The sequence below is a fragment of the Lepidochelys olivacea genome (genome assembly GCF_965140295.1).
Source record: "Lepidochelys olivacea isolate rLepOli2 genome assembly, chromosome: 8".
Taxonomy (NCBI): Eukaryota; Metazoa; Chordata; order Testudines; family Cheloniidae; genus Lepidochelys; species Lepidochelys olivacea.
Genome location: NC_140418.1, coordinates 22,381,477 through 22,407,500, shown reverse-complemented (window position 1 = coordinate 22,407,500; position 26,024 = coordinate 22,381,477). Strand labels below are relative to the sequence as shown.

The following is a 26,024-nucleotide window of genomic DNA, read 5'->3' as shown; positions in this document are numbered from 1 at the left end:
TACATTATTCACAAACCATTTCTGTGGCAGTTCAATGATGAGACAGAACACAGCTTTATGCAAGCAAGCAGGCTGGTCAGCTGAATTGGGCTGCTTGCTTTATGCAAGCAAGCAGGCTGGTCAGCTGAATTGGGCTGCTTCCCCCAGCTTTCCACCTTCCCCTTTTATTATATTTCTTCCCCCTATGCATTACATACTTCTACCGCAAAAAGACACACAAAGGAATGTATGACGTTGATTAAGATACTTGTTTATCAACTTTTATCTACTACAATCCTGGTTCTCAGGCCTTGAGCCCAGGCTAAGTAAGCTTCCCACGGTCACTGTCTTTTAATCAACTTCTCATGGTTCATATCTAGTCCTTGTCCTTGGATAGAGCAATGTGTGCATTGCTTCTACAAAACAGTCAGGGTGTGCCCTGACTGTTTCCAGGTGGAATAACTAAACATGAACCCTTCACATTTCTTCTCATTCTTTAATCAACTCAGTTGATGGCCAGACAGTCAACAAAAAATGTACTTGACACAAATCTTTTTCTCCCATCAGTGAGATGTCACAAATTATTTGTAAATGTTTCCATTTGCTTATCAGGATGGATGCGGTTTGTTTGTTTTAGAAAGGAATACTCCAAAGAAGGGACCGATCCTGCAAACAGTTTACTCACCGAGGAATTTTTTCTCACCTATGTAGTCTCATTGGAGTCAGCAGGACTGCTGACATGAGAAGACTCCAAAACATATGTGCAGGCCAGGTACTTAGTTGTAAAGGACCTGAGCCTGACCTCACACTGGTTCCAGCTGCATTGACTTTGTCGGGCTACTCCTGGTTCACACTGCTATGAGTGTGGACAGAAAATGTAGGTCAATGTGAATATTACATATTGGATAAACTCCAGATATTTCCCATTTTTATCGGGATGTTTCCCTTTCCCTTCTGCTAGTGTAAAAACATACATCAGCTGGAGTGTAGGAGGCTTTTGAGAGGGGAGAGAGGAGTTGTTCTCTATCCTAGCATGGGCAAGTTCAACTGTTTATTACCAAATCGTAGATAATTTAGTGCTGGTGAAATGTGTCCATCTGACATCCCTACCAATCAAAGCCCACGAAACAGGTAGCAGCAGGGCAACTGTCCTGTGCGCTCAGCCAATGTGCCTTAAACCAGTAAAAGACGGCATACAGACCTTCTTATTCTGCAGTAAGAGTGGCTTATTTCGATGTAGCTTAATACAGCAAATAAAATGGATTCACCTAAACTGAAATAAGCAACTCTTACACAGGGGTTTGCACTGGTTTGTAACAAAATCAATTTAAACTCCCAATTTAAAGAAGTGCAACTTCTGTATAACAAAAGGCAAAAAGCAACAAAAATCAATCAATTCCATAAAGAACCACTCTTGGCAGAATGTACAATTCCTTCCATTAGCAACACCAAGTGAAGGAATTACCCTTTATCGCTTTTACTGCAAATACTCAAGTCCTAAAATGAATGGGTGGCCATAGGAAACACCTGTTTGTGGAGGGGCATATATTTTGCTCTGTAATTAATCATTCTTCAAAGTCTGAAAGATGGAGGAAAGCATTTCTTTGCAACAAAAGTCACCTTCTCCCTGAACATGTATAAATGGGTTTGCACTAATAAACTGAAGCATTATCAGGACAGAGTTGGATTTTTTTATGTTATAGTGTATTTGTTATAGTTTATTTATAGGCAGATCACTTCACTATTTACAGTACATGAGCGTAGAGATTCTACAGTCTTTGTGATGTAAACAAGTAACTCCACAGCAAGGGGAGTCTGGAAAAAGAAGCCAGTTCTGAAGTATTTACACAATTTAAAATAGAACTTTTATACCCACCGGATAGATATAGATAATACATTGAGCGATTTGGTTAAATTATCTATGAAACTATAGAATCTGACAATGTAAAAATACAAGAAAACGTTCTCTCGTTTAGACAGTTAAATCACACTAGAAATAAATCTCTTTTTAAAAATAAGAATAAAGAAAAGGCATAAGAATCCATGCCATTTTTAAGGTTAAAGTATATTACATAAATAAGGACACAACGGAACACAACTGGGAAAGAAATTAAGTGAAATATAAAAAACCTCTACCAATTTAAAACAAAAAATGCAGTCAACTAAAACCTTGATTCTTAATCACAAAGGGATCAATTCTGCTACTTTTACTTACTCCAGGAGTAAGGTGCTACTTACTCACCATGAGCAGGGTGGCAAAATTGAGCCCTTAAGAGTTATTAGCAGTGTCCTTTTTTAAACAAAAAGTAGAATTTAGCTTTTATTATAAATAACAAAGCAGATGTGCCCCTTTTTAGGTGAAATTCTTACACCTTCCTCAAGAAATGCATCAATTTAATTCTTCTCGCTCATTCACATACACACACCTGATTATTAGATTAACCTTGTTCAGCTCTCTGATAAATAATGCCCCTTGCAGTGCCACCTGGTATATTGCAACCTGACTTTCTAAGCCACTACCTGATTACAGAATCTATATAGGAAGAGCAATGGAAACCTGCAAGCTTTACTTGGTTCTGTATTGCTCAGAATTGTCAAGGATGGACTATCACGTCAAGAACAAAAGGTTTTAAAGGCTCAGCTACAGATAATGATATATTAAGAATTCAAGAGAGTTCCCAAAAGAATATTAGTACAAAAAAATAAAGCTGGTTCTGTAAATCTTCTTTACATGGACCAGTACAGAGATCTAATGCAAACACTGCAACATAGAGACTTGAGCGGCTGCTTACACTTTGTGCAGATAATGCAGCTCAAAGTTGCACTGAGTAGGAACTGGGGATAGATATTTTCAATGGGCAACATCAGCTCTAAAACCCTGCATTCCCCAGCTGTCCCTCCCCAGTCCAGACATTCAGAAACAATCCTCATCTTGAGAAGTCATAGGAATGCACTAGATTCTGCCTCAAAGAACTGTATCTCATGCAAAACAATGAGATTTAATGGGTCAGTGGATGAGAAAAGGGGACTGGGGCTTTATCATTTACTCTGCATGTCAGGTTTTGTACCTGATAGCAAATAGAAACCATCAAGGGATTTTCTGTGCACACACACAATTAATTAAAAAACTAAATGCCCCTTCCTGATTGCCTATTTTAACACACCATTTTTACTCCCACCCTCATGCAGAAACTAAATTCTTTCCTTATATAAGTCTCTGCTTCCCTCATAGACGCATGGCTTCTTCCGCACGTTGATGTTATTGCTGCACTGTAGTTATTACTGGGGGCGGGGGAGATACATGGACCCTGAAAAGCAAACGTGGGGAAAAGTGGGAGAGTGTCCCTGTAGAATGTGGGACTGTGCGCAGAGAAGGGCGGAGAAGACAAGGAGGGGTGTCGCAGGGGAGGAGTCCCTTCCTTGGCTGCTATGCACTGTGCCACTCTGCATGGGAAGCGTCGGTGAATGTGCCATAGCCTCTGCTCAGCTGAATGGTGTAATGCCCACAGAGACTCTCTCCCTCTCTGTCGAGTGCCGGCTCCGTGGGACTTAAAGCTATTCCTTTCAGACTGCTATTTTCTTCTCCTCGAGTTGAAGACACGTTCTCAGAATAACCCTCTCCCATCCCAGGGAAAATATGTGGCTCCAAATTTAGGACACAATCCTTCAAAGATGGGGAGTGCCCCCAACTCTGGGTGACTTCAGCACCTCCCTGGATTGAGCCTTGATCAGTAGCATACTAGGAATCAAACTGCATTCTTTGATTGTGGCTGGCCTCTGAGCAATCATTCCCCTATCAAAGCCAGGAAAGGATCCACACTCCATTGGCAAAGAGCATTCCCATCCAGAACACCGTACTATATAACTCCTCCCTCCCCTACAATCTCCTGCTGCAGAGTGTAGCACTGCAAGCCAAGGGGAGCTTAAAAAAAGCCTCAGTCCAGAGGGTACAATTTTTACACTAGACCTAATGTGACTGACATAAACAAAGCGAATATTCATGGCTATGCTTCTCAGGTTGAACATCCAACCCTCGGCAGCCACCAAGAGGAACTGGTCTGAGCTAACCTGCGTAAACTGTGCGTATATTCCAAACCATAGCCCCCCCGGCTTTACATTCAGCAATACTGGCTTCACTGCGTATGTGGTCACCAGCAGCACGAACAGGAGCTCATTGCCCAGCCCAGGCCATAACCAGAGGTGTGTGCGTTTGTGCACCTGAGTGCATATTGCATAAGTCCTGGAGACGCTTCTTGCAAAAATAATTTATAGGCTTCAGGCAACACGAAGACCACTTATTGCATCTCTTCCTATCCTAGGATTGCAGTACTGATTGACCCTGTGCATCACGGGATCTTCCTTCCTCTTCAAGAGTATCTCACTTGATGCGCTGACGTTCTGCAACTGTCATTGGCCAATGGCCAACACAGGAAGTCCAGCCTCATGAAAGCAATACGAGATTTAAAACTGGGTGTACTGAAATCAATGTTTGTGAAGCGAGTGAGTGATTCACACTGAAGGAGGCTCCTTCCAGATGCCAGGAAGTTCTCCCTATACTGCATTCAACCCTTTCACATTCTTAACATTTGATGCATTTTCCATCTCTGACCAAAGCCAGCGTTGTGAGCTTTGATCCATCCTTGTCTTGAGCAAGGAGATGGAAGAATTACACGTATCGGTTTTGATTGATCGTTTTCTGAAAAACATCAGCACAGCACAGGACAGTACTACTCACCCTAAATGTGTCGCTATATACATTCTACAGTAAGCTCTATAGCAATCACATGTAAACATCATTGTTGTGAGGAAATACTAGGACAGAAAAAGGCAAAGCTACAATGAGGCGACTGCCAATAGCAGATGCTCAGTCTAGGTCAGAATTACTTGTGTAATTTTAGCTTGGGAGAGGAAGAGCCCATGATTCTGTTTTACAGTAGGGACGCAATCAGGTAACTACTCTGGAATAAGACTGAAGTAGCATGAGGAATATGCCATGTAAGTGCTCAATAATAAACCCATTAATGAAGGTTTTGGGAAGTGTCGTTTAAGTCACCAGGTAGCTCATAGGTAATTACCATGTAACTGGATATTTTTAGAACCCTGAGCTCCACGTTATAAGACAACTAATCAGATAAGTGTCCTAGGGTCACACAGAGCCAGCACCCTTCCCCCTTTGAATAGTATCTTACATCACAAGCGATGCCATTGGCGTCGATGGAGCACAGTACAATTCAGCAGGAATTAGAGTCTTAGAACCTAGTCCCGTGGAATTAGTTTCTGGTCATGTGTGCCCCATATGGTGAAGTAATACCATCACAATATGTCAGTGCCATGTACTAGGGGAGACCTTAAGGGAATCTAATCTATCTATTGGCAGAATTTAAGGCTATTATTCTATCTACAAGGGATGGCTCAATCCCAGCGGTCTCACCTGTGTGTGAAAAACAAACTGAAAACGTGGGGGCAGGTTGTGGCGTCAGCAAGGTTATTTAGTCCCCACTGTTAAACACTGTTTCTGGCTTGTTTTTTCTCTGACTGCCCGGTCTCTCCCCGGCTCAGATGTGGAATGGCTTTAAAGTTTTTAGGTCAACTCTCCAGTGAAGCTGCTGACCATACTGCTACTGTGTGCCTTAAACCCAGCCCTGCTGATGGGCTTTGCAAGGACGCCCCCGTGATTGGGGATCTCTGGGAACCAGCGAGAGGCAGGCCAGGGTTAGTGCTACCCAGCAGGCAATGAGGTGACAGCAGCAGGCAAACACCCACCAGGGCTGCAGTGCCTTCATGACTGGCGTTCTGCTAGTCAGCAGCCTGGAGAGATGAGGACCACTGGAGAGACTGTGATAGCCCAAGAGGGGTCAAGAGGGAGATGGGATTTGCTAACTTCCTAGTGGGACTGGGTAGGTCTATAGCTTTTCAGACACCACCCAAAGGAAGGGCGGCATGCTGCATGCGGCAGGGATGTTCCGCTTAGCTGCCATGCCATCTAGCTGCCAGTCTGAGTGAAAGGAGACTTTTCTCACCCAATTCCCCTGCGTGGTGTGGAAGTAGCTGTGCGCGACACACCCAGCCCGTCGCTTTGCTCCAGCTGAGCCAGCCAATGGATGGAGCTGAGGAGGGCCCAGCAGCATCTCACAGAGGCTTTAGCTGATCATCTAAGTGGAGCTGTGATCCTCACCTAATGCAAAACCAATGCACCTGCCTGTGTACTGGGCGGGGGGATGAACAGGGATGGCCCTTTGGGGGCTTTTAGAATTCACTCTCTCCCAGGCTCTCAAGGCAGGACAGCAGCTTCACTGGATGGTGACTGATTCCATCACCAAAGCGGCCAGCAGCGATTAACTCCCATGGTGCCCAGTTTGATAGTGTCCTAACACTACATCCTTATAACTCCCCTTCCCCCGGTCCCACAAAGCTGCACCGCTGTACAACGCGCCAGCTCCGGACCAGCCGGTGCCCAACCACCAAACTCATCGCTTTCCAGCATGTTCGGTCTCAGGCAGCCCGAGACTGACAGCTGGAGACCCAGGACTTTCAGCCATGCAAGCAGGAAAAATGGCTTTTCCAACACACTGGAGTGCCAAACTCCAACCCTATTCTGTTCCAGTTCACCAGGGGCTGGGGCCCGGGATGGCTCACTCCACAGCTGAAGGGGCAAACTCTGGTTCAGTGATTAATCCAGGATGCCCGCCCGGACTGACCCCCATCTGCTCAGTGGCTAGTGCCTCATTACAGTGCATAGTTAAAAATCAAGGAAGCGATACAATAAATCTGAATTACAGTACATCTGAGCCATAAATACATTTTTAAGTATATACTTTTTTCTTCTATTAAAAATTAGTTTATAGTCCTGATTCTATTCACAATTAACGGTTTCATCATCACACACTACGGACAAAAAATGTTATGGTGAACACAGCTGCAACTCCACTCCGGGAGCGTGGGTGGATGTTGGGGGACCCGGGGAAGGCAGGGGGAAGAGAAGGCTCACTCGAAAACAACCAGTCAGAAGCAAGGATACTAATGTGTGGCAGTGGAACATCAACACCATGGGGACTCACAGACAGAAGCAGCTTTGTTCAATGTAAACATCAATTTAAAGGGACAGCAGTCTCTCTCAATCTCTCTCTCTTTTTTCATATACTTAATAATTTCTTTGAAAACGTAAACATATTGGAAGTGCCTTGACTGAGGTATTGAGGTGTTCCTCCAAGGTTAAGGCTGTTATCGATGCAGGCTTCGCTGGGCCTCCTGCAGCAAGCTGTCAAAATCCATGGTCTCGTACTTGCTTTTCACTGGAGCCGGGGCTGACTCCTCCACATTGGAATCTGGTAAAGGCAAGGACAGAGTATGAGATAGTCAGGGTGCAGGACATCTGCTGGGGTCACAAAGCACTGACATCCTGCTTCTCTTTGAAGATCAGTATAGCTACTTAATTATACTTAAGACTTATAAAGCACTTCACATGGGTGGACTAATTAATCTGCACTCTCCCTCATAAGGCAAGAATTGTCCCCATTTAACAAATGGGGAAACTGAGGCACAGAGTGGTATTCTGACTTGCTCTTTCTCACATTATTATGATGATGTGTTAGAGTAGAACCTTTAGGCCTCAGCCACTGGGGCCTTTTGTGCTAAGTATTTGTACAAACACATAGTGAGAGACCGTTCCTGCAGCAAAAAGCTTACAGTTTAGATAGGACAGACAAAGGTTGAGAGGGAAAACAGGTGAAGTGATTTGATCAAGTTCACACAGCAAGTCAGTGGCATAGTCAAGAACAGAACCAAGCTCTTCTGAGGCCCAGCCACTGCCCCACCCGCTAGATCAAACTGGCTCCCAATGAATTAGTAGTAGCAGCTGGGATTAGAACTCAGGAATTCCAGGGTTCTAGTCAAATAATCAGTCCATGCTGCCTCCTCAAAAAAGTGGGTTTGGGTTTTCTGTTTAATTAGATGTAAATTATACTGTGACTCTCACTCCCAACAGCAATCTGACCAGCCACTCCCCACCTGACTGAGCCCCCGAAGAAACCTGGCAGTAGATGAGCTCATTTTCTCTTAGCTCTAATGCAGTGGAGTGTGCAGTGTTTTTCCCCTCCATCTCAGAGAAAAGCCCTCTCTTTTCAATAGAGAAGAGAGGGATTTCTCCATCAAAATCCTGGGCAATTACTTGTTTTCTGTTGTAGGCAGAACTCGTAGCAGACCCTATAGCTAAGATTGCTCAATGCTTCCCATTATAAGAAACTGTTTCCATTTGATTCTAACTTTGCCAAACTTGAGTCTGAAACTTCCCATGCCGGGTGTCTGACTCAAGCTAAATTTTTTTGAAAAGTTTCAGCTAAAACAGTCCAGCCATTTCTGAGAATGAGACTAAGGAAAAAATACACTGTTTTGCTCAGGTTAAAAAAATTCTTATGGCTGATTCATTAAGAAGCGCTCACAGCTCCATGCTTTGGAGCGAGGGCTTGAACAGGGGAGTTACCCTGGTGTCAGGGCCATACCCTTCCCCATCTCTATGGAAATGTGCCCAAATTTGGGCAAGGTCTGAGCCTCTGAAAAAATTCAGTTCAGACATGATCAGTACAGTTTGGTTAGAGTTTGGCAGCTAAGTTCTCTGAAGATTCCATCTGCACTGAATATCTCTGTCCCGTCATGGCTCCTCTGTGCCAACCGGCCTGACCCAGAATGCTCCAGCTCAGCGATGGAAGGGCTGAACAGGGCTTTCCCAATAACTGCTCATCCTGGCTGCTACAGAAAGCAATTGCTCCTCTGTGGCGCCAGGCGACTGAAACTAAGAGAAGGGAAACTCTCTCTCCTGTGCAGCATGAAGGAGAAGGAAGAAGCCACCTGACTTGAATGGGAGAGGGGAAAATGGTGGAATAAGAGAAGAGGGGACCGGGAGAGGCTGGGGCAGGACAGAGGGTCTGTAACCACTAGAACACACTCTCCTATAAAACCTGGACAGCCCAGGATTCCTGTGTCTCAACATTCCTTTGCTGCTAGCAAATAGCTGTGAAACTCACTGGCAAAGTACGTCTCCATCCCTGGTAGTGGCAGGCCCTGAGGGACATTAATAGCCTTCTACTGCTACCAGTTACTCCATTAGCCTTAGTGATGGAGGACTGTGCTGGGGATCTAAAACTCCGGCCCTCGCTGATGACCCATATGGGGTTCAATATGTCCACAGGATGAAGTTTGTTTTATAAATTTTTTAAGTTTTTAATCAATGTAGGAGATTACTTTAAAAAACCCAAACACCCTACATTAAAAGAACATTGAAGTTGCAAAGCCAAGCTTCCAAAAGTTAGGAAATGCCAGAATTAAAGTTGCCCCTGCCCCCTTAATTCAGTCCACTCCTGTGTATGCATTATGATATAGTCTTCGATTACATACTATTTTTTGCACAAGAGCCCTGCATCATTCAGTTCACAGGACGGACGGTGGTCACGGGTCAATGAGGCTGTTGTTTACAGCAGGGTTTCTCAACCCATGAGTCGCGACTCAAAATTGGGTCACCAGTATGTTTTAAAGGGCTGTGTGGCCGCTCCAGAGGCTCTGGTCCCGTAGGGCTGGCTGGGCTCAGTTACCTGCTCTGGACATTGCAACCTCCCAGGTCATAGTGCCACTCAGGTTTGGCGCAGCTGCCTCTCCGTCATGATGATGGTGGGCCAGCAAGGCCAAATTTGTGGAGTGAATGCAGGGCGGGCTTTGCAATGCCCCCCAGAGCCTCCCACCTGCTGCAGTACCCAGCCCTCTCCCCCGGCCTTTTTTACTAAGTCACAACAGGCTATCAACATTTACAAATGACTCCTGAGCCCCAGCTGGTTGAGAGCCTCTGGCCTACAGGGCCCCTGCATCACTCGGTACAGAAGTTGGAATGTGTTCAGTGGATGAGGCAGGGGACTGAAGGAAGAGACAGGATGGTCTCACGATTAAAGCAGCTGAATGCTGACCTAGAGAATGGGGTTCTATCCCTGCCTCTGCCACAGAGTTCCTGTGTGATGTGAGCAAGTCACGTACACCAGTATTTTCACCAATGGCCACCGTGTGCTCCTCATTTTCTGGGGGCTGGACTTGATACCCTGGGATCTGATTTACAGAAGTCCTGAGCACTCACAGCAGCAACTCAGGTCGAGGGGAGCTCTCCTCTGGACCTCTATCGTGCTCTGAAAAATCGGGCTCTGGGCACCTCAAGCCCTAATTCATTGCCACTTTGATAGTTTTGGCTTTAATCTCTGTGCCTCAGTTCCCTGCGTAGCAATGCTCCCTGGCCTCTCCCCTCACAGGGGGGCTGTGAAAAGAATGCATTAAAATTTGTGATGCACTCCACCACTATAGTGATAAGGACCACAGAAATGCCCAGGGGGATATTAATAATTCTGTGTTCATGCGGAGTTCAAATGGTGTGTACTAAATAAGACTGGGGCCCATAGACTGAATGAAGAGGATAAAAAGAAATATTGAAGAACTATTCATTCACTGAATGAGGCAGGGATCCTGTGGTGAAAATAGTCTGTGATCAGGTAATTAAAGATTGTATCATAATTCAGAGACACCAAGGGGCTGAGCTAATTTTTGAGTGACTGGCTTTGCGACCTTTATGGTCTTTCAACAACTTTTTTTTTGGATTAAACATACACATAAAGTGTGTGGAATATGACTGCACAAATGCTTGGCCTGGAACACCTCTGAATCAGACACTGCCAGATGCATCACGCAATCATGGGATGGGGGGGGGGGTTTCCAGTTGCTACATATAACTTTGATGAAAGATATGTGATCGATTGGTTAGTTCCTGGGAAGAAGGCTCAGTAGTTCCTGTTTCTGATCCTGACTCTATTATGGACTAACTCTGTGTCCTTGGGCAGGTCATTTTGCCTCTCTGTGCCTCAGTTTCCCAGTATGTGAAACTGGGCTAATAACTGTTCATGTCACATGGGAGTTGTGAGGCTTTAATTAATGTCTGTAAAGTGGTTTGCGGTCCCAGGATGAAATGAGTTGGAAAATGCAATGTGCTATTACAGTTATGCCAGGATAATGTGGCCACTCTTCACAAAGCAGCTCCCAGGGAAAGCCCTTTCCACAGGCGTATGTGTCTATCTATTCCTGACATTTTCCTGCTGGCTGCCATGGACTGGCCTGCAGTTCTGCAGCACTCAGCAGGAGCAGCTGGAGTGTGGGCTATGGGGAACCTTGTTTTTTCCTCCACTCTGAAGACTAAATGCTTCCCCCCAGCTAGCCTGGGAAAGGCATGCCTTGCAGCTCTGCTGCTACACTTTCCCTTGTGCTCCCTGATGTTCAGAGATTTCCCAGCGCTGCTGCACCTCCAAGCTGTGGCGATTAAATGATCCCCCGTGGCACATTACTAAATGAAACTCCCAGTCAAGAAGAATCCAGACCCATGAGGGTTTAATGGACAAGGCAGGTGCCTCCCACGTGACTTCACCAGGGGACACTGAGCTGAAGAGCTGCAGCGCCCCATTGAGAGGTTTGGGCCTCAGCGTTCACAGAGGGCCATAAAACTCCCCCTGCCGTAAGGAAATGAGAGCCTGGCCACCAGTGGGGCCCGCCTGCTTTCTCACCCAAGTCAGTGTATCTGGTCCACAAGTTGCCAAGGCCACCATAGCTCAGCTGGAATGAGGGCTCGTTCCTCTTCCTCAGCGAGGCGCCGTTCTTCAGCGATAAGGCGGCGTGTTCCGAACACCGGTAGGTGATGAAGCCGTATTTATCCCCCCTGAGCAGCCAAAGAGAGGAATCAAGAGGTGACTGACCAGGGAGAGGGATCTGATGAGCCTTATCTCCTAAGAGACTGAGAGCCACATACCGTGTAGCTTGGTTTACGGAGGGCACATGCAGGAATTGTACAGTGCATCTCGCTTGCACCTGTGGTATCTTAACAGTTCTACAGGCCTCCCACACCCACCTTGGCCCAAGGGGGAATTTACAGACAGCTCCTCTGAACCTTGTGAGCCCTGGGATGCGATGTACACCAGCGGACTGTGTTGTTTTAAGGCCATCCCCATTCATCCCATTAAAAGATGAGAATGAGTTAGCCAGCACATGTCCTATGTCCGAAAAGCCCTATGAGAATTCCCATTGCTTTGCCAGGTGTGGGCCTGAGCTCACGCTCAACACACCTGTTATTCCTGGTCAGAACCCGACACTCGACGATCTCCCCAAACACTTCGAAGCGTTTCTTCAGTTCACTGGAGCTCATGCTGCTGGAGAGGTTTCTGATGTACACCACCCGGCCTTCACCCTGTACAAGCACAACCAATGCAGCTCAGGCCTGCCCTCTTACCAGGCCTCCCTGCTGCTCCCCTGGCATTACCCATTGGGGAATCCCACTGCTGGGCGATGCCCCCAAGTCTCTGAGCACAAGCAAAACAAAGATCCAGCCCCCCTCCGCAAACAGCTCTCTGAGCAACCTCAAACAGCTGAGTTCTTTTCATGCACATTTTCTTTCCTTTATCCTTCTACTGCATCCTTTCAGCTTTTGCAGCGTTTTCCTTGTGGAAGTGTAACTGTGAGAACGTTACTGAGAATTCCTGTCTGTGGAACTCAGCTTGTGCTGAGCTAAAAATGCCAGAGATGTATGGGGGTGTACAAGGCAACACAGAAGACCAATAAAGTACTACCACTACACACACAGGCTTTCTATGTATATCTGTTGCTTTTTATATGCAGTGAGGCTCAGCTCCATAATCTCTTAGCAATTCCAAGTATTCCCCGAATTCCCAGCTCTAATTGCTAATTCCGAGTGCAGTGGATGTAGGGTGCTCTGAATTCCTCCAGTGCCAGGGATTCTGAATATTGCCAGCGTCAATAGCTTGCTCTTTATCTTTTCCCCACGCCCTTGTTTAAAATTGGCCCCACCCCCAGGAATGCCACAGCCAGGGCCAATACACTCCACCATCTCCTTTCTGGAGTGGGAGATGAATTGAGGGGCTGCAAATTGCTTTGTCCCAAGATTTAAACGGGCTTCAGCAGGATGAAACCATCTGCTCCCACCTCGTTCAGCACAGAACCCCCGTGGAGCCTGCAGGGCACTTACAATGGCCTTGTCGCGTCTCTTCTCAATCTGGTCCCAGCTCGCGTTTCCCCCTTGACATTGCTCGCTGTATTCACATCTGTTTGTAAGCAAGCACGAGAGAGGAGTTCAGTGCGGAGCAAGGGATCCTGCAGGGGGAGCTTTGGCAGTCAAAAGGAAGCGGAGGCACAATCAAGTTGCCATGTCTGGCACAAGCTTTTAAAAAATCTCTAACCCAAGAGACTCCTGGTGAGTAGGCTCCCCTGATGCCAGGTGTGGATCCTCCAGAGAAGAGCCTGGCTTCCCAAACCAAACCGCTTTAGGCCTGGTTCCGGGACTTAAGCCGCAAGGGAAATCATTCTTTACAGATACTTGATGTGGCTCCCTATCTCCTTGTAGCTCTCCCCTTCTCAAGGAGCTCCTGGCTCCTCCCCAATTCTCCTCCTTGTACCACCAGAGAAACCCACCCTCCGACAGGTCAAGCATTGCCTGACTGACCAGTGCCAAGCAGCCACTGGTGTATTATCACTTACTTTTAATGAACTAAAATAAATGACTGGAGACGATTTCATCAGAACTCTCCCCTGCTGGGCTGGATGGTTGGAAGGGCCTGGGATTGATATGCAGTGTATGCCATGCGCAGACTAGGTGCTCTGCACACCCATGCTCTGTGGCAGAGGCGCTGGCTTTGCGATTTGCCAGCTGGTGCTTGACCACCACTCCACCCCTTTCCCTAAGACCCCACCTCTGCCCCGTGTCTTCCTGCCCCTGCTCTGCCTCTTCCCGTGCCCACTCCATCCCCGTTCTGCCCCCTCCACTGAGCGCACCCCAGCCCTGCTCCTCCCCACTGCACACCGCTGCACAGCTGATCGTGGCGGGTGGGAGGCGCTGTGAGGGAGGGAGAGGAGCTGATCACCAGAGCCCGCCGGCAGGCAGGAGGCACTGTGGGGGAGAAGCTGATCCGCAGGGCTGCTGGTGGGTGCTGAGCACCCACTATTTTTGTTCCCTGGGTACTCCAGCCCTGGAGCACCCATGGAGTCGGCGCCTATGCTCTGTGGAGGAGTTCAGTGTTAACTCTGCACTGTACGGTGTGTCAGGGCTGACGCCTGAAGCTTAACACCTGAGTGATCTTTGGGATTGAATGCTTGGATGTTTCCCTAGGAGTCGGGGGGACCACCTCAGCTTCACTTTGGGGTCCTTGTGTTTGTCACACTGACATGAGAACATCACTTGGCACGTCTCTAGCACCGGCTTTTTGTCCTGGCATCTCAGTGCTTCACAGAGGAAAACAAATGTATCCTCATTTGACAGACTGGGAAAATGAGGCCCAGGGAGATGGAGAAGTGACTTGCTCAAGGTTACACAAGGATTTGGTGGCAGAGCCCAGGCCAGTGCTCTGTTCACCTGCCTCTCTTATACCCTCAGTGTAAACCCCCAAGAACTTATTTTGCTTGAGATGTGGTTGCAGGCTGGGACTCATCAGTCCCACCCTTCCCCTCCTGCCAGCTGCCCAACTATACCTGAATGTCCGTCTGTTTGCTGGAGACCTGGACCTGCAGCACGAAGACCCAGAACTGGATCTGCTCCGGGAACAGTGGTGCAAACTGGACCTGGCAAGTGGGTTCCTGCGCAAACAAAGCTTGGATTCCAATGGACGCTCGCAATGTTCTTCGTCTTCCTCCTCCTCCTCCTCCTCCACGGGGGAGCTGCTCTCACTGCAGCTATCTTCGAAGACAGTGTCATACTCGGGGGTCTTGCAGAAGGCCGTGTCCTCATCTTCAAGGGCACTGTCCAGGAAGCCGAAGTGCTTGGTTAAGCTGGCTCTGATCTCCTGGTCTCTGAGCTGTTTGCTGCACTCCTTCCACAGGACCTCACCCTTCCCCTCATTGCTGCCTTGGCCCGACCCCTGATAGTGTGCATCTGGCACTCTTCGCTTGTGCTCACCCTCCGTGTGGCTCCGGGGCTCCCAGGATTTCAGCACTTTCCTCTGGAGCGTAGCCTCGGGTTTCAGCACCTGGCAGTAGTCGTGGTCCCCAAAAGAGCGAGAAAATGGCCGCTTCAGCACCCCCTGCTGCTCCGAGGAGGAAGGGCGCACGGCAGCTCGGCTCAGGTGTGCGTAAAGCTCTGTTCGCTCTGGGTGCTTCTTCATGAGTTTCCTGGAGGCTGACACGTCGACTGCCACTGCTGAGGTTCTTGGCCCCGGGATGGAGGAGGTGATGGTGGCTTCCTCCTTTGCTGACCCATGGGGAATGTCCGGCTTATACAGGTCCTCCTCAGCAGGCTTGTACGGAGGAGTGGTAGGCGGTGTGAGACCTAGACCCCCCCACACAACAAACCACAAGAGTGAAACTCTTTGAGCAGAGTTTTCCCACTCTTACCACGACTGGTCATGGCAAAAGGAGCTAGGTCTGGGTAACTCTACGGAGAGTCACCAACCTTCTACTCTGTAGCGAGGGGCTCCCTGATAGTTACTACTAGCCTCCTGTCTTCAGAAGAGGGTCATTGCAACACCACAGTGGTTTGCAGATAGAGAGGCCCACAGGATCCCCTTCCTGCCTCCTCCTCAAAACACATTGGTGAGAAAGGCCTTTGACTGGATTGTCAGAGGACCTGGGCACCCATGAAACAGTGGAGGTCAGCAGGCACTCTGAACCTCTGAAAATTAGCCCATGCGCTTGTTACATCATACATTTAGCCTGTAGTTGTTGCGTATCATTACATCTAGATTGCCAAGCAGATTTGGACCTGGGCAGTGCTTAGAAGGGAGACTTCCCTGGCAAATGCCCTCAACAGCAGACCAGTCGTGAGCCCAGTTCCCATAGTCTTTGTCAATCCTATACCAATTTTTGGAAAAGCAAGGATTTGAGGCCTAATCCAACCCCTACTAAAGTCAATGGAAATGCTCCCATTAACAGTTAACTTTATCCTTGGGATTCTGACCAAATTCAAGAGGAGAATGTACAATCTGGCTCCTTGTATTTTCCATAGTTTCAGTTCATACAGGATTCCTTCTCACTTCCTGGATGGATCTGTTGTGCAGTGTTGCTATGCACCATTGAACAGCTGCTATGTTCCACCCCAGAGGTGGATGCATTTCAGTGGTATCTGAATTGCTTAAATAAGTAGCTTTAAAGTGCTGAGGTGTCCTTTCAGATGAAAGGCACTACAGAAATGTAGGTTTTTATTACTAAAATCCATTATATTTACACTGTTTAAATAATTCTTCAGATTACCACCACCCCACCATATCTAGAAGCGGTTAGCGCTAGACTACTTCACACTGAATTTTTGGTATTGTTTCCCCTCACCTTCCAATGTACACAGAGAGAATCCCAACAACAGAGGAAGGGAGCACTTTACATGAGTGGCTTACCGGCAGTCCCACACAGCTCTACAGTCAGCACCTGCTCAAAGTTCCTCTTCCCAAACGTAGGATCACTGGAGAGGAGAAGAACATTAGAGGATCTGGGTGGTGTTTATATGAACATCAGAGACTGAGAGTACTGCTGAAAGAGCAGCACAGAGACCACGACCAAAGGGGGAACAGGAAGAGGAGATGTCACCTATACAGGATGCCTACTGTGTCCCTCTCCAACTCTCTGTGGCACCACGGATAGTACATGATGGGGGGAGGGGGCCCCAAAATCCAAGCCTCTGAAGCTTTTCCATTTTCCCTCCCAGCTGAGACAGAGGAACAAACAGCTAGAGAGACACTCCAGCAGAAATGTATCCCTCACAGCCAGAGCTCCAAGTCCTTATTTTCAGGGAAAGGAGTCAGAGAAGTACCCCCCTATCTTCTCTCCAGCATATGGCACTTCAGCAGAGAAATCCATAAGCATAACCTACCCTGAATTTGAGGGCCTGGAGCTATGCTATCACTTGCATTTAGGATCCCAGTCCAAGACACTATGCTTCAAACACAAGCCACAGCTAGTCAAATGTCTCCTCCCTGCTGCACCTCGTCTTCGTCTGACTGGTAAAAGTCCTGAAGTTTTGCCTGGCTGGCTGTTTTAACTTTGAAATTTAAAATGAGTGTCCATCCAGGCAAAACTATAGGCCACCTGGCAGTCATGCTGGCCCAGACTGCCACCGGGTTCAGTTTAAATTGCTGGTATTTTATTTTACACTTACGTTTGTGCCAAGGACAGCGTGAGACACGTGGGTGTTTCTGAAAGACACGGAGAGAAGCAGAATTACCGAACAGGCTGCATTCCCTTCAGACTGATTGATTGCATCACACCCAGAAAGAGGAGGCAGCGTGGGCTAGCAGATTAGGTGAGGGCTTGGGCACCAGGAGCTCTGAATTCTAGACCTAGTTTGGCCACGGCTTGCTGTGACTAGGCAAGTGACTTTGCCTCTCTGTGATTTGGTTTCCCCATCTACCAAACAGGATAATATCTGCCTGCGTTGTGAGGGTTAATCACATAACATTTGTACAGCGCTTTCAACATGCACATGCTAAGGTGCTGCTAATAATTAATAGTATTACAAGGGGCTCCAGGGGGAGCTCCGGCCCGCTCCGCAGCTGGAGGGGAAGTATTCTATAGGATGAGAAATATCCTCATCCTCAAAATAGGGGAGATCCTTCACGGGTGGTTTTGCAGTGATTCACCCAGTAGACAGTGCCTTTTGATGAACACATACTACTTGACACTTATTTTGCCACAGATCTCAGCCATAGATCTCAACGTCCTTCACAAAGGAGGATCTGTATCCCTACCCCATTTTAAAGATGGAGAAACTGAGGCACAGAGAGGGGAAACAGCTTGCCCAAGGGCACAGTGATCCAATAGCAGAGCTGGTCTCTCAGCCCACGCCCTGCCCACTGGACTATGCACCCCACAAGTTGCACAGAGAAAACCCAACAGCACTGGAGAAGTTTGGTGTTTGCCCCATTGGCTCTGGGGTCTGCAGTGCACGGCCATTCATGGGCACATGCACAAATGCTTCCTACGTCAGCCAGGCAGCAGCACCGCCCAGCGAGCGCACAGGGTCTGACATGCAGGGCTACTGCTTAGAACACCACAGACCAGCTCAGCCTGTGCTAAGCCCCTCATGCGTTGACAGCCTGGGAAGAACAGAGTCAGCAGGAGTACCTTTGAGCATTAGTTCTGGCAATGCCAGGTCAATGCTGGGGTTAATTCACTTCTAGGCCCCTGTACTCTCTCTATTCCTTACCTGTTTCATGCAATGGGGTGCAGTGCTGGCTCTCATCCACCTCACATCCTTCCCCCTCAACTGGGCTCCCCAGTGGGGGGGTCCGGGTCTCTGGGTGGTTCTGACACCTGCTGTCCCCCTCGTCTGTACCGCCCACCTCCACCTCTGCCACTGGCTCTTCTGTATTGAAGTTCTCCAGGGCTGGGCACAATGCGGGCTCCCGAGAGGCAAGAGCATCCTTCGCCCGGCTCTCTGCTGCCTCTCTGGGGACAAGTGGCTCTGGGGGAGGCTCATCAAGAAATGACAGCCAGTGGCCGAGCTCAGGGTTGAGTCTCTTGGAGCGCCGGACAGCATAAATAGTGCTCTCCTGCTTCCGTCCCACTTTCCCTGAGGTTTGCTGGGCTGGGTGAGCCACATGGTTCCTAGTGGCATCCTCTGGGCTGCTGGTCTCTCTCTTGGCTTCGGACTCGGCCTTGGGGCTTTGCCTTAGCTCTGTTTTCTCCAGAGGCATTTTGGCTCTGGACTGATATCTCCCAGGAGAGCCCTCAGCCTCCTGAGCAGATGCTCCAGGAGACCTGGAGCCATGAGGCCTGACTAAGGAAGCATACACGGGTTTGGCCAATCTGTATGGCTTGCTCACGTCACACAGCAGGTCCCGGGCCAGTAGCTCCTTCAGGATGGAGAACTCAGGCCATGTGGCTCTAGGCTTCTTGCAGCCGGCTGTTGTTTGCAAGGTGCAGGTTGTCCGGCTCTCCTGGCTGCAAAGGGGAGGTATCTGCAAAGGGCAGTCTGGCTTTGCTCTCTTGTAGGGGCTGTTACAGGGCTGGTGCTTCACATCTGCAGGGTCTCTGAGAGGCAGCTTCCTCGGAGGAAGGCAGTAGGTATGCATGTAGCGGATAAGCTTCACCACTGTGTGCATGGCCTTCTCGCTAGCCAATTGATCACTGGTGCCATCCTTGGAGGAGCGAGGCATTACCGGGACCTCACTGGAGCTCAGTGAGTCTTCACTCGAGTCGCTGTCGTCTCCACTGTTTGCAGAGTGACTCAGAGGGGAGCGGCTGCTGCTGCCTTGGTGCTCGTCTGGCGGCCAGGTGGCTTTGGTCTGTGGGCAGCGTGTGGTGGAGGTGAGGTGCTTGTGCAGCTCTGTGCAGCTCCGACTTTGAGCCTGGAGAGAGCTCAACTTTCTGTCCCGGGGACCCTCCACCTTCAGAGACAGAAGAGAGATGCCCCAATGAGAACAGACTCAGCCCCCAAGCCCTAAAATGAGGCTGTTTAACTAGTGCATCACAAGACTCCCCACCTGCAGAAATACACTCTGTGGGAGCCACTAGGGACATGTGCCAGGTCCAGTTATTTCACTAAACAATGCTACGGGAGAAATAGACCCTGGGCCCATTTTCTCACCCAGCGGCGTAAGGAAGTGGGCCCTCTCTGGGGCGCAGGACCTGTTTCTGAGCCCTGGGTGGGAGGAGCCGCTGTTTGCACTGCCTGGTTACATGGACAGAGCAGTTGCTTCACTGAACGTCTTTAGAACCAGGCTAGCACGGAGTGACAGCAGGACCTCCCTAATGGCACAGACTGCCAGCCTCGGCTCTCAGCAAAGTCTCCACTGCAGAGGCTGCAGCGAGTTCCCATGTTCCCAGATTTAGACAGGATACAACATTTATTAGGACATGCTGAACAACTGTAAACAATTAACCTGCGCTGTCCCTGTGATAATGAAAGGGCTGAGGATACTTGGCGCTCCGTGTATTATCCTTGCTCTAAATGCAGTCATTTGCAGTGGCTTCCCGTCCCCTCTGCCTCTTACACACCCAGTCATGGTCTGCCATTAGGCAGGCTCCACTCTGCCTGGGTTCACAAGGTCACTTTTAAACCAGGGCTGAGTAATTTTTAGTGAGACCAGCTCTCCAGCCCCAGGCCCTTCCGAACATGGTAAGTGCACCGTTACTAAGGCAGGCTCAGTCATCCCTGCAAAGAATTGGCAAACAATGCAGTGTTTCAGGGGTTGTTTGTTAGCAATAAAAGAAGGCGCATCCGGCCTCAGTAGTCTACTGGGATGTGTCCTCAAGGTGGTTATGGAGATCTCTGCCCTAGGTATGTCTACTTCATCACAGCCAGCTGAGTGGGCCGAATCACATCTCATTATATCTCACTGGAGACACGTGAACGTTTCATAACAACGGTTCCTTCATCTGCTGCCTGGGCCCCTGCTGCTGAGCTGAGACCATGGGTCGGGCAAGGCAGTGCGCCAAGGAGCCTTTGCTCTTTGGGGAGAGTGGATGAAGGTTGCTTTCCTTCTTTGGAACAGACAGGGATGATGAACAGCCTCTGAGTGATGCCTCTGGGAGGATTATGAGAACTGGCTGCGAACGGATGAGGGAATGGACTTGGCCTAAGAGAGTATGTCTACACTACAGCTGAGAGGTGTGATTTCCAGCCCAGGCAGACAGACTTGCACTAGCTCTGCTCGAACTAGTGCACTAAAAATAGCAGTGTGGACATTGCGGCACCAGTGGCAGCTTGGACTGGTTGCTTGAATCCAGGCCCACCCAACGCCCTGATTCTGAGCTCGGGCACAGGCCACAATTTTTTACCATGCTAGCTCAAGCTGAGCTAGTGCAAGTCTGTCTGCCCATGCTGGGAATCACACCTCCCAGCTGCAGTGCAGACACGCCCATAGGGCCTTGATCCCAATTCATCATGGTCAATGGTGCTAGCCTTCCCATCTTGTAAACCACAGGCTTTTCGTTAGCCAGAGAACTGGGGTGGCTTAATGCGATGGAATGCACCCCTGTATTCACACCTGCACACTATATTGGTCAAACCGGACAGTCTCTACGTAAAAGAATAAATGGACACAAATCAGATGGCAAGAATTATAACATTCATAAACCAGTCAGAGAACACTTCAATCTCTCTGGTCACTCGATTACAGACATGAAAGTTGCAATATTACAACAGAAAAACTTCAAAACCAGACTCCAGCGAGAGACTGCTGAATTGGAATTCATTTGCAAATTGGATACAATTAACTTAGGCTTGAATAGAGACTGGGAGTGGCTAAGTCATTATGCAAGGTAACCTATTTCCCCTTGTTTTTTCCTCCCCCCTCTTTCCCCCAAGATGTTCTTGTTAAACCCTGGATTTGTGCTGGAAATGGCCCACCTTGATTATTATACACATTGTAAGGAGAGTGATCACTTTAGATAAGCTATTACCAGCAGGAGAGTGGGGTGGAGAGAAAACCGTTTGTAGTGGTAAACACCCATTTTTTCATGGTTTGTGTGTATAAAAAGATCTTCTGTACTTTCCACAGTATGCATCCGATGAAGTGAGCTGTAGCTCACGAAAGCTTATGCTCAAATAAATTGGTTAGTCTCTAAGGTGCCATAAGTACTCCTTTTCTTACTACTGTAATAGTCTTTGTACAAAATATGCCTTGTAAGGTATCATTTGAAAACTAGTAACTTGCTGGTCAGTAATATCATGGTGAAATGTGTGTAGCAATTATATGCAAAGTTATGAGTTCCCCCTGAATGCTGACAGTGGCACATGTTCAAACTCACGTAGTCCTGATTAGGCAAAACTTGTCAAGCAGGCCTATCTTAAACAAAGGAATGTGTGCCTATCTCAATTTACATATAAAGTCTTGAGACAGCCAGGAGACCAGGCAAATCTGCAGTTTAGCACAGCCCCTCTCTGGTCTGGACTGCACCCTGGAATGTCATATCTAGTCAGATGCAGGGCAAACCTCAGCCTTCTAAGAGCGCCTCTCTGAATGAGGGAGCTCCATCTTCATAGCCCTTCCATGCTTGACTTTGTTGTCGAGCTGCCCATCACTGACATGGTGGTCTCTCTGGTCTGAACAGACTGAGCATCCCGCTCCAAAATTTGTTTCATTCAAGCTGCCCAAGAGCCGGCAGATGGAACTGGCTTTTAGTTACAACTGACCTGGGCTGAGTTTGCACCAGCTACCTAGAGGAGAAAGGCACTGGGATACAGAGCCTCCTTCCTGCACCATTCAGGCTCTCTGCATCTCCTTCACCCTGCAGCAGGGCTAGCATGGCAGCTGAAGCCCTAAAGCACTCACTTGACTCCAGAGGAGTGACTAGCATCTCTCGTCACCGACTCAATCCAACCAGCCCAACTGTGTCTGCCGTGGTGGTGTAGCTGTGTCAGCCCCAGGATATTAGACAGACACGGTGGGATAATATCAGGTAATATCTTTTATTGGATCAACTTCTCTTGGTGAGAGAAACGAGCTTTCAAGCTACAGGGAGGAAGAGCTCTGCATAGCTCGAAAGCTCGTCTCTCTCACCAACAGAAGTTAGACTGATAAAAGAGATTACCTCACGCACCTCGTCTCTCTGAGCCCCGGTAACACATTCAAATGCTGTGGTTGCTCTTCTTGGGCCTCTGAGCAGAGTCAGTTCTCACCCTTCAGTTTATGTGGCAGAAAATAGTGCAGGTACGATGGAAACCTATTAGAGAGATCCGCTAGATAGGCAGGTTACATGGATTCCGTCAGACACAGCTGATCGCTGTAGCTGGGGTCCGTGACAACACCAGCTCTTTCTTTTTACAACAGTCCTTCCCACATTGCAGCTGATATGGAACAATTCACTGGCAGAAATTTTTCTACCTTTCCCAGGCAATCTAAGTCCACCTATCTAATGCACTACACAATTTCCATTATCCAAATGGAAAAACTTTGATGGTGGCTGGTGTTGAATTTCAGGGGATTAGCTTGAATGATTGGTTTGGGCTCTGCAATTTTGATTGCAGCTCTCCCCAGGATAAGTCAACTCAACCAAGAGCAAATTCTACTATAATTTATTGGGAAGGAGGGGGGATTTTATAAATCAGAACTCCAAAGAACTGACCTCAGGGAAACTGTGAGAGGCTTTCACCCTCAGCCCCGCTGCAAACAAGCTGCCCCAAATGCACAGAAAGGGTAGTTAGGGTCTCTCCAGAACCCTTTCGGGGTTAGACAGACCACACTGAGACAGACTATTTCCCCATGCACAGCACTTTCCCTTCCCCTTCAGATCGTGACACTCTTAGACCAAGTGTGTTTTCCACCAGCTTCATCCCCAGGGCTCATTATCCCCCAGTAGCTTCACTCAGAGGTTATTTATCCCTCCATGGAACCATCATTTGGCTGGCTTGTTTTCTGAATGCCAGTCTTGAGATTGGGTGATGAGGAGATGGGCAGGCGGGGGCATCCCTAGCATTCCCTGCTGGGACAGGGCCATGGCAGCTGGGATGGGAAATACCTTTGTGCAGGGTCGCTGGGGTCTGGATTTTGGGGGCCCCTGGCGTCGTGCTCTCCCTTCTCTCTGAGCCTCACAGCTTGGAGGCATGTGGGACGGAGAAAGAAGCAACTTCTTCAGCTAAAAAAGAGAAGTGTTGAGAAAAAGAATGGGAATTTCAGCGCGAACAGCGATCGATCGCGTGCTAACCTCTACTGCACACATGTGAGGGGGGTTCAGTGATATCCAGTCACTGAAGCCAAGAGCCACAAACCATTGGTGTGCCTGCATCTGCTCTTGGCTCAGGCTGGGGATGTCAGCTGTAAGGGTCATAGAACCAAGAAAGAAAGAATTTCACGCCTCTCTGCATGCAACTTGGCTGCAGGTAAAGAATGTTATAGCCTGTGAAAGTGCTTTATGTCTTCAGAACACTTTACAAGCATTGACACATTGCTGCTCATAACACCCCTGTAGCTTTGCAAGATGGGGAAAGGCTGCCCAAAGAGGTGAATTTGCTTGCCCAAAACCACACTGCATTGTACACCATGCCACGTCCTATTATAGTCACTCAAACTGCTGGGGCATTTAAATAACCCACCAAAACAATTTTGTCCTTTTCAGATGGTGATTTTAGTTCTATGTATGCGTCTGATTTGGGCAGCTCACATGAGTCCTCATGCAAGGATTATTTGGCAGTAACGATCCAAAGGGGCTTGAATTAATCAATCAGCTTGCAAAGTGTTTTGAAACTGTATAAAGCTCTGTGTAAGTGTCAAGTATTTATTGGTGATCTCCCCCAAGGTGACTCTGATGTGAATTCCACTGTAATCCCATCAAGAGGGTCTGGTGACAACAGCTGAGCTGGAATTTCCTTAGGTTACACAGCATCATGGCATACACATTTCGGATCACAGGGTTAGCATATTCTTCTGTCCAAAACATTTTTTAAAAAACATTCCATGTTCCACACGCGTAGCGCTAGTCCTGAAGCTTAGATCAATAGCAAGGCGACTGCTTAGGCTCTGTGGGAATGTACAGAAGTGCAATATCTAGGGCTTGGTCTTCAAAGATGGCCTGCAAATTTAGGGGCCCCTTTAAGACCAGGCCCATGACAATGGTTATTGAAGTGGGAGGTTCACCCAACAGCATTTCTGCTATCTTGGTTGGGTTCTGCAGTGAAATTTCAACAGGGGTTGCCCAGTGGCTTAATTGTGCACTTCCCATTTATAATAAGTATAAGTGCTCTCCCCCTGCAACGTATACATCCTATATATACACATACACATTGTGTGTGATATATACACCCCCACACACGCACTTTAGTGTGAAGTGGAAATGCACGCTTTCACCACTAGATGCCGCAATGCACTTTTATATAAACCATGCCTTTCCGTCATTACACAGCAGAGAGGTAAGGGGGTCCCCCCCATGGACTGAGTGCTCTGGCTGGTGAGTGAGCTACAGACTCAGCTCAGTTATATCAGACCAGCAGGGATGCTCTTATATATGGCCCAGCAAGCTTTGTACCACCTGGCAGCAATGCCAGGGCTCTCCTGCTCAAGCTGTGAGTGAAGCTGGGTTCCAAGGAGTGGAAGCACAAAGCACAGGATTCATGGAAAAGACTCGGAGGTGGGATTGGAAGCCAGAAACCTCACAAAGCCACAGAGAGGCCTCCTTTAGGGCAGGCGTCTTCAGCCCACACCCTGAAAGGGAGGGAGAAATATCAGGCTATGGATAGAGGTTTGGGGATCAGGGGAAATGGCTGGGTACTGCTCCCAGGTGCTCTACTGGGATGCAGTGGAATGATGGGGAGCTCTGGGATGGAGTGGAGGTAGGAATGAGCCACAATGAGATCCCGTTAGCCCAACCGTGGTGGGGTTCACATGAAGTGAGGCCCCAGTCCAAATCCCCCCTGGTTTGGGGAGCTGGAAAATGGATTATGCCCATCTGCTAACACCCACTGCCCTTGGCACACAGCAGCAATCAGCTTGTTCCCATGAGGATGGTGATGGAGGTGACAGTGATGGCACGGCACATGTATACGTATACAATACAGGTATATGCTTTGTATCGACGGTTAAGAGTTTTAAGCCTATAATGAAAAGATTCAGACCTTTGCTTCCTATCATACCCATGCAGCCGGCTTATCAGAGGCTCATCCAAATCCACCTTAAACAGTAGGAAGTGGGTTCTTACTAGAGACAGCTCATCAACCTCAGGGGCCAAAGGTGGCCCCCCCGGGGTGGGGGCGACTGGTTTGGGGGAAGGGGCTGGCGAGGCACAGGTGTGGTTGGGCACATCCCTTTCTTCCATAGTGCGGAAGGCAGCCAGGCCAATGTCATCTTCCTGTATTTCATCCAGTGTTTCGGTGAGGGCCGCCAGCAGTGCTTCATTCTCACTGTCTATTATCTGAAAAGCAAGAGAGATTTGCACGCAGCAGTGAGAGCCAGCAGACATTTCCATTACAGGCTACCTCGAGGGGGCATAACTACAGCTCCCACAAGCTGCCCCACCATATTATTTAAAGGGGTCTCATTCTTCCCGCGCTGATGCCAGGTTTGCATCTGTCCTACTCCACTGACTTCAGCAAGACTGCTCCCGATTTA

General features: G+C 48.4%; 1 protein-coding gene across 1 annotated transcript in view; it reads right to left on the bottom strand.

The window, feature by feature from the left end:
• The window catches only part of PPARGC1B (PPARG coactivator 1 beta), a 95,498-nt gene continuing 69,474 nt past the window's right edge, over positions 1–26,024 (bottom strand). Inside the window, exons 3-12 of the mRNA XM_084636528.1 lie at positions 25,615–25,827; positions 23,443–23,559; positions 18,185–19,367; positions 17,138–17,174; positions 16,380–16,444; positions 14,527–15,319; positions 13,031–13,106; positions 12,114–12,235; positions 11,559–11,710; positions 1–7,304 (exon numbers count right to left, since the gene is read on the bottom strand). Coding sequence (XP_084492654.1) covers positions 7,201–7,304; positions 11,559–11,710; positions 12,114–12,235; positions 13,031–13,106; positions 14,527–15,319; positions 16,380–16,444; positions 17,138–17,174; positions 18,185–19,367; positions 23,443–23,559; positions 25,615–25,827 — 2,862 coding nt within the window. The 3' untranslated portion in view covers positions 1–7,200. The remainder of the gene's footprint in view (positions 7,305–11,558; positions 11,711–12,113; positions 12,236–13,030; positions 13,107–14,526; positions 15,320–16,379; positions 16,445–17,137; positions 17,175–18,184; positions 19,368–23,442; positions 23,560–25,614; positions 25,828–26,024) is intronic.